General features: G+C 39.6%; 1 protein-coding gene across 1 annotated transcript in view; it reads right to left on the bottom strand.

Moving 5' to 3' along the window:
* Positions 1-209: 209 nt before the first annotated feature.
* The window catches only part of capn1 (calpain 1), an 83,113-nt gene continuing 69,164 nt past the window's right edge, over positions 210-14,158 (bottom strand). The window contains exons 11-22 of the mRNA XM_062994375.1: positions 12,544-12,704; positions 12,413-12,424; positions 12,029-12,240; positions 10,957-10,996; positions 10,025-10,090; positions 9,856-9,913; positions 8,028-8,092; positions 7,739-7,807; positions 5,709-5,787; positions 4,262-4,378; positions 3,514-3,572; positions 210-2,740 (exon numbers count right to left, since the gene is read on the bottom strand). Coding sequence (XP_062850445.1) covers positions 2,714-2,740; positions 3,514-3,572; positions 4,262-4,378; positions 5,709-5,787; positions 7,739-7,807; positions 8,028-8,092; positions 9,856-9,913; positions 10,025-10,090; positions 10,957-10,996; positions 12,029-12,240; positions 12,413-12,424; positions 12,544-12,704 — 965 coding nt within the window. The 3' untranslated portion in view covers positions 210-2,713. The remainder of the gene's footprint in view (positions 2,741-3,513; positions 3,573-4,261; positions 4,379-5,708; positions 5,788-7,738; positions 7,808-8,027; positions 8,093-9,855; positions 9,914-10,024; positions 10,091-10,956; positions 10,997-12,028; positions 12,241-12,412; positions 12,425-12,543; positions 12,705-14,158) is intronic.

Raw genomic sequence — 14,158 nt, 5'->3', positions numbered from 1 at the left:
TACCTGGTTTTAAGGGAGAAACAGTTACATAAATAAAGTGTTAAAGATCTGTCTGACCTGTCAATCCACTGATCCACCCGTTTATCCCTATCCCACAACTTTCCACCAGTTGACTCATCCATTCATCTAGTCATTTCTATCCACCCACCTAGTGCCCATTGATTAAATTTGGTGAATCTGTAATTCAATCAAAAACCCACAGTGACCAGTTATAATGTGTACAAACTGTATTTCAAAAACATATTTATTGAAAATGGAAATATTGGATACATAACACTTACAAATACAGAAAGTGTCCTGACCAGAGCACAGAAAACACAGTACCACAGAGAAATCAGAACACGTACAAAAAGGATGGCACGAGCATTTATATGGCCATGACGTAGGCACGAATGGTGGATTCATTTCCATTCACCTCTTATTTATTTCTGCATGCACATTCAAACATTACATTGTACAGCATGAACGTTTTATCTGATTGAACTTGAGGGAATGTATATAAGTTCCACATGCAGCCTAACATGGAAACATGCAAGCAGTACATACATTGTGCATATATAATCCCTTTTAATACTCAAATCACAGCACTAACAAGTGCATTTATTTTTTAGCATTTTGTATATGAGCCTCATTCTAGAATTATCTTATCATTAAAAAATAATTTTTCCACAAACCTGGTTAAAAATGTAAGCAACTAATTGCACCTAAAGTCCCAGAGTTAAAGATAGTAAGGGTCACTGCTCATAAAAAAATAATGTTTAAAACACAGACTGGGTTTTTATCAGCCTAATACACACCCCTAATGGTTCTGATAAATGTAAGCATTAGGGTGCCATGACCCATTTCTAACAGGAATTGTAAACAGGCCCATGTACAGTAAGTAAAGCTGAAGGGTGTGTTCAAAATGGCACACTAAATATACTACTCATACTAATCCCTGATTAAAATGCAACAGGCAGCATGTAAACAAATACATGAGTACAAACCTCAATTCCAGATAAGAACAGCTAATTTTATTGTATATTTACCACATAAAGGGCTCTGTGAAGGTTAAACTTTTTGTTTAATGTATTATGTATTATTTTTAGAAGGCTTCTCACAAGACTTTGAAGTTTGTCTGAGAGAATTTGTGTCTATTCAGGGAACTGATGAAAGTCAAACTTGACTGGAGTTTCCTCAAACTGAGCTTTTCTTTATGTTTTTATCGACCTTGCTTTATGCACAGGGACACAGCCATGCTGGAACAGGAAAGGGCCTTACCTAAACTGTGGCTAAAAATTGGAACATATGGCCGCTCAGGTGGCGCAGCGGTAAAAACACACACGAACACCAGAGCTGGGATCTCGAATACATCGTATTGAGTCTCAGCTCTGCCTGCCGGCTGGGCTGAGCAGCCACATGAACAACAATTGACCTGTTGTTCAGATAGGGGTGGGGTATTAAAGCCGGATAGGGTCTCTCTCTCTCATAACTAATGCAATTACGACCTCTGCTGGCTGATTGATGGTGCCTGCACAAAGATGGGGAAAAGAATGCTGATCAGGGTGCGTCTCTCTGTACATAAAGCTGATTCACATATATGCACTCGCCTAGTGTGGGTGACAAAATGCATATGGCTGCTGCCCACGAGTCGGAGGGGGCGTGGGTTAGCTTTGTTCTCCTCAATCAGAATGGGGATCGGCATTGGTGGAGAGGAAGCATGACACAATTGGGCAATTGGACAAGCTAAAAGTCGGGAGAAAAAGAAAAATTGGAACATATAATTTTCTTTATATAACTGATTTACTACACCTGTAAGCAATTGCTGTGGCTGAAACACATTAATTCAATAATTAGAAGAAGTGTCCCAATACTTTCGTCCATAGAGTGTAAATCAGATTTCCCGTTAATGGCAATTCATAATAGTTTGGGGAGTGTAAATACCTGCTTATCTAGTTTTGAAAGCTGATTTATTTAGCCTTTGTTCTGGTAAGCAAATCTTTAGCAACTGTACTTCACTATGCCTAACATCCACATTCTGATCATGTTGCCATGCTGCTGTAATGTGCAAAATGGGCTTGGCACTGCCATAATGAAATAAGCATACAAGTCCCTGAAAAATAGTCTAGAAAATCTAGAGATAGACACTCTTTTTAAACACAATTTCTTGTAAATATATGTGCACTTTTATAGGTTCACGTTTCTAGAATTGAGGTTTGTAATTCCATGTACTTATTATTTGGTTTGTGATTTTGCCAGGTAAGTCACACATACTGCATAGTTGATTGCACACCACTACAGGAGTAGTAAACAGAATGCAGTGCATATACAGTATATAAAGGTGCAGCATATAAATATGCTATTTTAATTACCTAATGTTTAGTGCCAGACCTAGTGAGTAAAAATCCAAATATGATTGCTTGGCTTGGCACATGCTGGTCTAAGACTAGTATAGTAAACACTATAGTGGGAAATATATGACACTGATGATTCAGACCGTGAGTTACTATTTTGGCTCATGCTAACATGATAAACAAAATACAGATTGGCATTTGTATACAACTTAAAAACTTCCACCCCCCCCTAAACCTATACACCATAAAAAACTGCACTTAAACACTGATTGAATACCATCACCTTAAGAAATAAAGGCTATGAAAAAGGCACTTTTGGACCATGTGAAAGGATGTGATGGTCTTAGTAAAAGAAGACAAGCACCCAGATGTCCATCTGTTCATGCAAACATAGTCAAAGACAACCACTGCAAAAGCAAGAAACAAGGAAAGCATTAGCTTAATACAAAACTCTACAACAACACTATCATTGTATCATCAATTATTGCATAGACAAGTCCTAAAATTGTTGAGATGGGATGATGAAGCTTACTTAAAATTCTAGTTCTTTATAGTATGAATGAGGCAGTAATTTACTTTACAGTCTGCTCCTCTGAAGTTTTCCTAAAGGTTCAGTGATGTTTAAATATTGTAATTCTGGATGTTACCATAAGGTGCACCGAGCCGTGTACAACTACCGTAGATCTGCTGCCTGCTGTACAACCATGCAAAGAACCATTGAACCTGATAATTTAAAGTATTTTTGTTGAGACTTGGTCAGAGAGTTGTCTTTTAAAATTCTGTGGTTATTTATTTTATGTTTGTTTTATTTTCTGTGCTGTACTTTTGGTGAAATTGGCTTCTATTCTAAAAAGGTCCTTAAGCCTGGTCTGTTTGTTTATTATACATTGCCATTACTTTTTGAGATTGTCTCACTTAAATGAAGGATGCAGATAATGGAAAATAATTTTTGTTTTAACAAACTCTGTTCCATCGATATCACAGTGCTAACAGTTAAAGATCTTTTAAAGCTAACACATGCGGTTCAATCAACCTAACAGAATTCATCTGTACGTCATTGTCATGTCACTCTTAAGCTTCTTTTAATGTGTTAAAATTATCAGAGTCTGTGGACACGGTTAAAGTAACATTTTCCTTGTATTATTTTTGGATGTGAATGATAAAAAGCCAAGAACCAAACCTGCACAAAGTTTACAGATATGAATCCATCAGCATCTGTGTCTAAGGTCTTGAATGTCTCTGCAAAAACATGGCAGAACAAGAAAGTTAACAATAAAAAACAGTGTCGAGTAATTCTCAATTTTAGAGACACTGGTCAATAGCGAGAACTTAAACTGTCATTTTAATTTATTTTAAAGATTATTATTAAATTACCTGCAGCAGTTTATATGTTATCTTAATGAATGTGTTAGAATTTGAGTAAAAGTGATTGAGATCGGCTATACTGTTTTAGAAGATGGCATAATTTGTTAGCTTTCTTTGGTTTCTTTTACTTTTTATACTGTTATATCACTTACTGGTAAGGTCAAAAAACAGAACAGACAAAATATACAGGCAACCAAATAATAATCTCTTCCTTTATGAATTTTAAGTAACCACTTTATCCTTGTCAGAGCCGTGGCAAGGAGAATTACAACTTTATGTAATTCTTATGCTCAGTCTCCATAGTAAACCTTTTAAAGATTCCAGTGCAGAATTCAAGTAAATGATGTGAAACTGCAAGAAACTTTACCATGTTTTAGTTTCCCACCAAATAAAGAAGTTACTTTCCTAAAAGGAACTTGGACCAGCAGTACCGATCTGCCACCATTATATATTGCCTACATTGGCATAAGTTTTGGTGTAAACCTTTTATTTAAAATTAAATCTCAAAAAGCCAAATGGCTTCTTAATAACATCTGAAATATAGAATAAAAATGGCCACTTACTGAACATGGTCTCCAGACGCACAAGGCAAGTGACAAAATTGTCAAAGTCGACAGACATGTCATCCTCTGTGTAGCGCAGGATGATCAACTGGAATAAATGATTGGTCAGCTTGAAGCCTGGTGGAAGACAAAAAGATTACAATAAACTACAGAAACTAGACATACAGCAACATATCAACACATCAGTCAGCAATGTGGATACTAGGAGAGTAAACTCTTATTTAACTCAGCATTAGGGTCCTAGAGACCTTTAGTCACTGTCTGTAAGCAGTTTGGTATATTCTCCTATTGTGAGCGTGAGTTTTCTCTGGGTACTCCAGTTTTCTTCCACCCCAAAATAATGGTAGATTGACTCTCCTAAGTGCAAGTGAGTAAATGATAAAGAGTGTCTGTTCAGTGGTGCTCTCTCTAGAATGTGGCTGGCAAGTAAGCACATATCAGAGGGTACGTGTGTTGGTCTACAGCACCTTTTGGCCAGAAAGGAGGTAGTGCAAGTGGCAGCAGAGTTATAACTGGGAATTGGAAATAACTAGATTGGGAGAGCTCTTAAAAGAAGCTATAAGAGGTCTAAAAGATCAAAGCTGCCCACAGGAAAACTGCAAAACTGTGTCTGTGTTGCAGTAGCTTAACTCAATTAATGAGCAGACTTCCATTTACCCACAAATGCTGTAGTCGACCAGTGTTGTAGATCGATCAAGAAATTGATTTAATCTAAGACGTTTGCCAAACCTCAGAAGACTAATGCAGTGTGGGGTAATATCAAACAGCATACAGCCTGAATGTCATTCTGGTTTTAAGATTACAGCTACTACTGTTTTATCTATGCATGTTTGTTCATTTATTTAAATAACAATGTACAAGTGGAATTGCCCACACAAGCAAATTTATATAAAATAAGGAACAGCAGTAGCCTAGTGGGTAGAGCTTTGGGCTATCAACTGAAAGGTTGAGAGTTTAAATCCAGGCTCTGCCATGCAACCACTGTTGGGCCCTTAAGCAAGGTCCTTATCCCTCTCTGCTCCAGGGGCACCGTACAATGGCTGACCCTGCGCTCTGACCGCAGCTTCCAAAAAAGCTGGGATATGCGAAGAAAGAATTTTGTTGTACTGTACACATGTATATGTATATATGACAAATAAAGACATTCATCTTCTTCTTAAATTGAAAGCATGTAAAGCTTTGGACATTAGAGCTCAGTGAGTAGTAAACTAGACTAAAGCATTTGTTACTTGTTAACACTTCAGTGTACAAGCATCCTGGTGATAAAATGAACTTCCCTTATCCCCCAAAAAGCTGAGCGTTCTGCGACCAAAGACCCACATAAATACTAATATTAAAAACTAGACTTGCATACTGTGTATTACTTTCTGTAGCACCAGTGCATAAATAAAATAAATGAAAAGTGAATAGTGTTATACTGTTAAAGTAAATGAACGGCGGAACTTACCTGAAGCTTCAAGGGCCATGCGCATCTCATAGGAGCTCATTGTACCAGATTTATCCAAATCAAATTTCCTAAACACTTCCTGAAAGAGAGAGAGAGAAACATTATGACCACTGACAGGTGAGGTAAAAAAATCACACTGATTATCTCTTCACCACAGGATATATTAGGCAGCAAGTGAACATTTTATCCTCAAAGTTGATGTGTTAAAAGCAGGAAAAATAAGCAAGCATAGGGATTTGAGCGAGTTTGACAAGATCCAAGGAAGGAACAGTGGTAAACCTGCGACAGGGTCATGGGCAGCCAAGGCTCGTTGATGCACGTGAGGAGCGAAGGCTGGCCCGTGTGGTCCGATCCAACAGACCAGCTACTGTAGCTCAAATTGCTGAAGAAGTTAATGCTGGTTCTGATAGAAAGGTGTCAGAATACACCGTGCATCACAGTTTGTTGCATATAGGGCTGCATAGCCACAGACCAGTCAGTTAGGACGGTGGTTGTAATGTTATGCCTGATCGGTGTATACTATAGGAATAAGTTGAAACCAGGTCACTCAGGCAGTGCAACACTAACACACTAACTTGTTCAAACTCGCAAGTTTGACTCTAAGCAGAGACACCAGGCAAACACTATTGGCTCGAGTTCGAGGAAGCGAAGTTCAAACAAGGTCTCTTCTGGCTTCAGCTGCTATATGCAATCTCTGGGATTGGTCCCTGTGCAGGTGATAAGAAGCGGCCACAAAATGGACACATGTTGGAGGGGGCGTGTGGTGATCCGACTTTTCTTGATTAGTTTGGGAGTTGTGCAAGCAAAATCCAGAAATAATGTAAATACAATTAATCCGTGCCAGACCTCCCAAACCACCTTACTTAACCTTTCTAATGTCTTAAATGGTATTTTTTACCAGAAACAACAATAACTCTCATATTTCTCTATTATTTCCTTCTTTATTACAATTGTATTGTAGTGTATTTTGTAGGTGTAATTGCACGAAAGAAAGAATACTTTACTGAGCCGAATTCCTTTTTCTCTCTCACTCACTGTCCCCTCTGTCTGATACACAGTGACAGCTACTGGCAGGAGTAATTATACAACAATAAATAGTGATTTTTTTCATTTTCTCAACACTACGCTTCCTCTGCACATTCTTTGAGGCCATTTTAATATAGAATTTTACAAAATATAAAGAAAACACAGAAAAAAACACCATTTGCTGTCCGAATGTTCGCTCACTGTATATATATATATATATAGAGAGAGAGAGAGAGAGACGGTTCGAGTCAACTTGTTCGTGACGTCACGTATTTCGCAAATTTCTGTTCGTAATCCAAAATTTGTTTGTACGTTAAATTGAAAAAGATCGTTCGTAACCCGAAATGTTCGTATGATAAACCGTTCGTAACTCAAGGGTTAACTGTATATTCCAAAATCAACTGTAATGTAGAGGAACCCGTTTATTACACTAGCCCAATACCACTAAATATAGTGTTTTGAAAATCATGCATCCTAAAAGACGCTGATTTACCAAAAGTATGAGCCGTCGCACCTCTACAATGTGGTAAACTGTCACCTGGTCTGAGTTGTGACAGAATTATTAGTAGGGATGTAACGATGCACCACAAGCCAGTTAATAACCGATTCAAAAATTCCACAATTCAAATCGATTTGACATGTATAATGAATCGATATTCACTTTAAACAGCAGAGGGCACAGGCACTATACACCTCGCCTGGTTGACGTCACTGGTGCTATACGCCTGGTTGCCAGATTTGTAGTTTTGCAGCCAAATTGGGCTTAATTCAAAATTGTTTTGCATAGTTTGTACCTACCTCAGAAATAAAAGGTCATTCATTATTTAGATAAATAACAGATAATCACAAATACAGTATTTTATTTTATTTTGTTTAAGAGTAATTTCAAAAAATCATATCGTGATCACGTTGTGGGTAGTGTATCGTTACATCCCTTATTATCAGTCATGATTACATTTCTTGACTTTTGTCAGTGAAACTATCCACAAACAAACAAATCTCACCAGATAGCGTTTGATTTTCTCCCACAGCACATGGAACTCAGTAAGACCCAGTTTACCGCTACCATCTGTCTGAACATGGCCGTCACAGAGAATAACGTAGAAAAATGACTGCTATTTTATATAGATCAACTAAGAAACACTATAATAAACAGTCAGGATTTAGATGATCTGTTCTCAAAGTAACAAACTGATCATAGAAAGACTAATAAGCAAAACCATAGAACTGGTAGCAAGTGTAACAAGCCAATACACAAAACTAGTTCATTATACAAAGCTTAATAAAGGATACGTCCATCAGGTTTATCATGCTGCGACAGGCCTCAGGACCAAATCCATCAGTCTTTAGATCCTTATCTGCAAAGAAAACAGGAGAGTTAACTCAATTTTTATTTTATATTTCACCACCGCTTTATTCTGGTCAGAGTCACGGAATCACTGGACACAATGCAGTAACACCGCCGACAGGACGCCAATCAGGCTTCGGCCATCCCACCCTCAGACATAGCCAACCATGTCTGCATGTACAAGCCCAACTAGCTGAAAGCACCACTGGGGACTCAAACCCTGAATTCCAGACGAATCAGGTACACATGATTCAACAGTTCAAGTCTTCAATGTCAAACACAGTCATGGGCAATTTTGTATCTCCAATTCACCTCACTTGCATGTGTTTGGACTGTGGGAGGAAACCGGAGCTCCCGGAGGAAACCCACGCAGACACAGGGAGAACATGCAAACTCCATACAGAATGGACCGAACCACTCCACATGGGGATCAAACCCAGGACCTTCTTGCTGTGAGGAGACATTGCTAGAAGATTTAAACCCCGGATCACAGTCATTGCTGACTAGTGAATTTTACCACTGTGCCACCCAAGCACCTACTTAATTCAATTATGTACAATAAATTATGCATAAGAACATTTAATCTAACTTATTTAAGCTGATTTTTAATATTTTTGAGTCAGTCTTTCAGCCATAACAACCACCTCCTTGTTTTTACACTCTGTCCATTTTATCAGCTCCACTTACCATATAGAAGCACTTTGTAGTTCTACAATTACTGACTGTAAAATATCTGTTTCTCTGCATGCTTTGTTAGCCCCCTTTCATGCTGTTCTTTAATGGTTAGGACCCCCACAGGACCACTACAGAACAGGTATTATTTAGGTGGTGGCTCATTCTCAGCACTGCAGTGACACTGACATGGTGGTGGTGTGTTAGTGTGTGTTGTGCTGGTATGAGTGGATTAGACACAGCAGCGCTGATGGAGTTTTTAAACACCTCACTGTCACTGCTGGACTGAGAATAGTCCACCCACCAAAAACATCCAGCCAACAGCTCCCTGTGGGCAGCGTCCTGTGACCACTGATGAAGGTCTAGAAAATGACCAACTCAAACAGCAGCAATAGATGAGCGATCGTCTCTGACTTTACATCTACAAGGAGGACCAACTAGGTAGGAGTGTCTAATAGAGTGGACAGTGAGTGAACACGGTATTTAAAAACTCCAGCAGCGCTGCTGTGTCTGATCCACTCATACCAGCACAACACACACTAACACACCACCACCATGTCATTGTCACTGCAGTGCTGAGAATGATCCACCACCTAAATAATACCTGCTCTGTGGTGGTCCTGTGGGGGTCCTGACCATTGAAGAACAGGGTGAAAGCAGGTTAAAAAGGTATGTACAGAAACAGATAGACTACAGTCAGTAATTGTAGAACTACAAAGTGCTCTTATATGGTAAGTGGAGCTGATAAAATGGACAGTGTAGAAACAAGGAGGTGGTTTTAATGTTACGGCTGATCAGTGTATACATAACCATAACAACCACCATTTAAAAGCTGATTGTGTTAAGAGGCTTAATAATATAACATTAAGTTCAGTGTTTAGATCTTGCAGCTCTGAGGAAGCAAAAAAATAAAAAAAGTAAATGAAACATGACTCTGTTTTTGTTTGCCTCGGCCTCTTCTGTTGTTTTTGCGGAACCACGTCTATAAAATAGTAATAAAAACACCCACCAGCAAAAAGAAAAATACAGACTACAAAAGCTTCAGTTGGACCCACACACTATATACACTGACACGTCAGATTTAGTGGTTAGAAGACTCACGTTTGGCGATGATTCGGTTCATAATGGTCTGCAGCTCTGTTGCACTGATCTCCATATCCTTCAACACACATATAAAATAAATGGGGAAGGGGGGAGGATGGTGGGGTTAAAAGGGGCATGGGAAAGTTGCCCAAAATGTGTACTGATGGCCTGGCCTGTTAATTCTTACCGCTCCAGCCAGCTGTCTGAAGAGATTCTTGAATCCTGCATCAATTTGACTCTCATCCAATACATTCTGGAGGGAAAAAACACACAGGTATGAATTATGCAAGTTAGTTTGGAATAGGAACTGTTAAATGTTAAATGTGTGGGCAGGGCAACCAACAAACCCTTAAACACACAAAACGTCATGTTTTACACCTTGGTTACATTCATACCAGAACGGGTAGTTACTGGTTACACAAGATTCATCATTTCAAGTCTTTAATGTCAAACACAGTCATGGACAATTTTGTATCTCCAGTTAACTTCACTTGGATGTCTTTGGACTGTGGGAGGAAACCGGAGCTCCCAGAGGAAACCCACACAGACACGGGGAGAACTTCACACAGAAAGGACCCGGACTGCTCCACCTGGGGATAGAACCCTGGACCTTCTTGCTGTGAGGCGACAGAAGCACCAAAATAAGAAATTCAAGATTAAAATTTCAAGCTCTGGTGATGTCAAAATCAAAATGATTTAAACATTTGATTTGTGCTTGTGTGTATAATATATACATATAATATATAAAATAAGTTTAGCTTTCTACACTGGCATCATTCTCAGGCATCTGTAGTTTTCCATTTGATACCTTTACATGAATGCTGCTAGGGGAGCTTGAGTGGTTGAGCAGTAAACTACTGCTGGGATCCAGGGTTCAAATCCCCAGTTGTGCTTTTGGCCAGTCGGTCTTCAACAAACAGGCATGACTGGCTATATCTAGGGGTGGGGATGCTCAAAGCCCCACAACAAACTGGTGTCCTGTCCGGGGTGTGTTACTGCATTGCTCCCACTGTTTCTAGGGGAACCAGACTCACCCAGACCCTGACCAAGATAAAGAAGTGGTAAAACTAAAATAAAATGAAAAAATGTATGCATTTATCTGCATGTTGTTCGGCTCACCTCATTAGGAAGATTAGCTGAGACCTCATCATCCATTTCCCTAGAAGAGAAAGACAGAATGTTTATTAAGGAATCAATGAACTGTTTAGTAACTGATCCTGCAGAATTTCATGCAACTGTGCAGTGTGTAAACATACAGATGTAAATGGGTTTAAATATCTTTAACATCAGTGTTTTTACTAACGTTGTTATATATGCTTATAAACACTCTATTCCCTTTGAAAAACAGAGCTAGAATGACTTAGTATTTTTTATATCTTACAAGCCGGGGTGATCAGGTGGCGCTAGAACTGGTCGGTTCAAATCTCAGCTCTGCCACCAGCAGGCTGCACCTACACGAACAATAATTGGCTTGTTGTTCAGGGAGGGTGCCAGAGGGAGTTCCTCATAACTGGCGCAATTACAACCTAATGACTGATGGCGCCTGCAGGAGCAATGTGTGATTACTGTGTGTCTCTCCGTACACAAAACTGATCCACATCAGTGAGTCTGATCCACCATGTGCAGGTGAAACGATGCGGTCGGCTACTGCACACGTGTCGGAGGGGGCGTGTGTTAGTCACGGCTCTCCTCAGTCAGAGTGGAGGTCAACATCAGGGGAAAAATGCATTATTAAGTAAAGTTTTATGTTACAGTAGTCTGCTGGAGATACTTTTGTCTGAAAGGTCTAAAAACTCCAGCAGCGCTGCTGTGTCTGATCCACTCATACCAGCACAACACACACTAACACACCACCACCATGTCAGTGTCATTGCAGTGCTGAGAATGATCCAGCACCTAAATAATACCTACTCTGTGGTGGTCCTGTGGGGGTCCTTACCATTGAAGAACAGCATGAAAGGGGGCTAACAAAGCATGTAGAGAAACAGATGCACTACAGTCAGTAATTGTAGAACTACAAAGTGCTTCTATATGGTAAGTGGAGCTGATAAAATGGACAGTGAGTGTAGAAACAAGGAGGTGGTTTTAATGTTATGGTTGATCAGTGTATATTCAAATATATAAATAAAGACAAAAGACAAAAGCTGAGATTTTGACCAGGGCAGAATTTCCACCTCTCAGCATTACTCACTGTGATTCGGCAGGTTTCTCAGAAAAGACACGCAGGACAAAGTCAGCCTCTTTCTGTGGCTCGAAGGTGGACGGGACGATGATGTATTCTCCGGAGGGCATGCTGAAACGTGAGCTCACCTCACGCAGGTTGATGAAGAGCTCAGAGCGAGCACTGGAGCCGTGCGTCAGGAAAAAGTCTCGCTTCAAGTGGACACTAGTCTGACCTACATACTGCCGGTCAGAGGACGAGACTATGAGCTCACAGCAGGCTACCATGTGATTTGTTTTACATAATCCAAGCTCAAAAACATGTAGCTATTCCATTATTACATATATTTAATTATTTTTAATCTGTGCATATATTACAGAAAATGTAGTAAACTTAGTAAAGATGCCGTCCTACCTCACGGGGAACCTGGAAAAGAAAAAAACAAACAAAAAGCTCAGAACAGAAGCAGATTTATTTAAGCAAAAATATGTATTATGTAAGTTTGAGTTCTAGAGCTTTATCAGACTGAGCTTCTTGGCACGCACCTCATAGATAGCAAAGCCAATGGTCTCCATGTCTTTGCCCTCCTTATGCTTTTTTCTGCGATCTTTTTGCATCAGAGCCACCAGAAAGCTACACTTGTCTTGTCCACTTGTGTCGGGGTGCTTCAGATTAATCTTGAACTGAGGGTTGATCCAGAACGTAGCTAAGGAGAGAGCGTTTATTTATTTATTTATTAGGAATTTAACAGCATGTTTTACACACTTTTTTTACATTTATGACAGAAACGGTAGTTACTGGTTACACAAGATTCATCAGTTCACAAGTTTAATGTCAGTCATGGCTCACTTGCATGTCTTTGGAATGTAGGAAGAAACCCACACAGAGAACATGCAAACTTCACACTGAAAGGACCTGGGCCGCCCCACCTGGGGATCGAAAACAGGACCTTCTTGCTGTGAGGCGACAGTGCTACCCACTGAGCCACTGTGCCGCCCCAAAGAAAGAGGGAGCAGAATTAAAGCTTTAAGATTTAAAATACACTATGTGCCTAAACCTGTGTATGTGGAAACCTGACCAAGCTTGTTGGAAATGGCATTCCAAATCTATGTACATTAATACAGAGTTAGAAATAACCCACATCTCCCACTTCGCAGCCATAACAGACATTACTCCTCTGAAACGAGGGGTAGGGGTCAGGGCTCCATGATGACACTGGAGTTCTGGAGTCTCCCCTAAACTGTCGCCATAAAACTATAAGCATAATTTGTTTTATATAATTGGTTTTTTACACCTGTTGGTAATGTATGTGGTTAAAACACATAAACCTGATAATTAGGAGTCCACATACTTTTGGCCATACAGTATAAGTTCTAAAATATTGAAGGCTGACAGTACATTTACATTTTCAGCATTTAGCAGACGCCTTTTTCCAAAGCAACTTACATTACAGTATACAGTCTGAGCAACTGAGAGTAGGGCCTTGCTCAAGGGCCCAATAGCAGCAACCTGGCAGTGGTGGGGCTTCAACCAGCGATCTTCTGATTACTAGTCCAGTACCTTAACCACTAGGCTACTTAAAGTACAAAAAGACTACTTTATTGTAAATAAATGTCCAGTGTACTCACTCTATAATGAACACAGTATATTTTACTCCAAGGTAGAACAGCTACCTGTAGTATCTCATACTAGCCTATTACTGCTGGAAAAAAGGGTTCGAATCCCCAGTGGTGTTATCCACCAGTTAGGCATATACAGTGTATCACAAAAGTGAGTACACCCCTCACATTTCTGCAGATATTTAAGTATATCTTTTCATGGGACAACACTGACAAAATGACACTTTGACACAATGAAAAGTAGTCTGTGTGCAGCTTATATAACAGTGTAAATTTATTCTTCCCTCAAAATAACTCAATATACAGCCATTAATGTCTAAACCACCGGCAACAAAAGTGAGTACACCCCTAAGAGACTACACCCCTAAATGTCCAAATTGAGCACTGCTTGTCATTTTCCCTCCAAAATGTCATGTGACTCGTTAGTGTTACTAGGTCTCAGGTGTGCATAGGGAGCAGGTGTGTTCAATTTAGTAGTACAGCTCTCACACTCTCTCATACTGGTCACTGAAAGTTCCAACATGGCACTTCATGGCAAAGA

Source organism: Trichomycterus rosablanca, chromosome 4 (assembly GCF_030014385.1).
Source record: "Trichomycterus rosablanca isolate fTriRos1 chromosome 4, fTriRos1.hap1, whole genome shotgun sequence".
NCBI lineage: Eukaryota > Metazoa > Chordata > Actinopteri > Siluriformes > Trichomycteridae > Trichomycterus > Trichomycterus rosablanca.
Note: the sequence above shows the minus strand (reverse complement) of the source record. Positions and strands in the feature narration are given on the sequence as shown.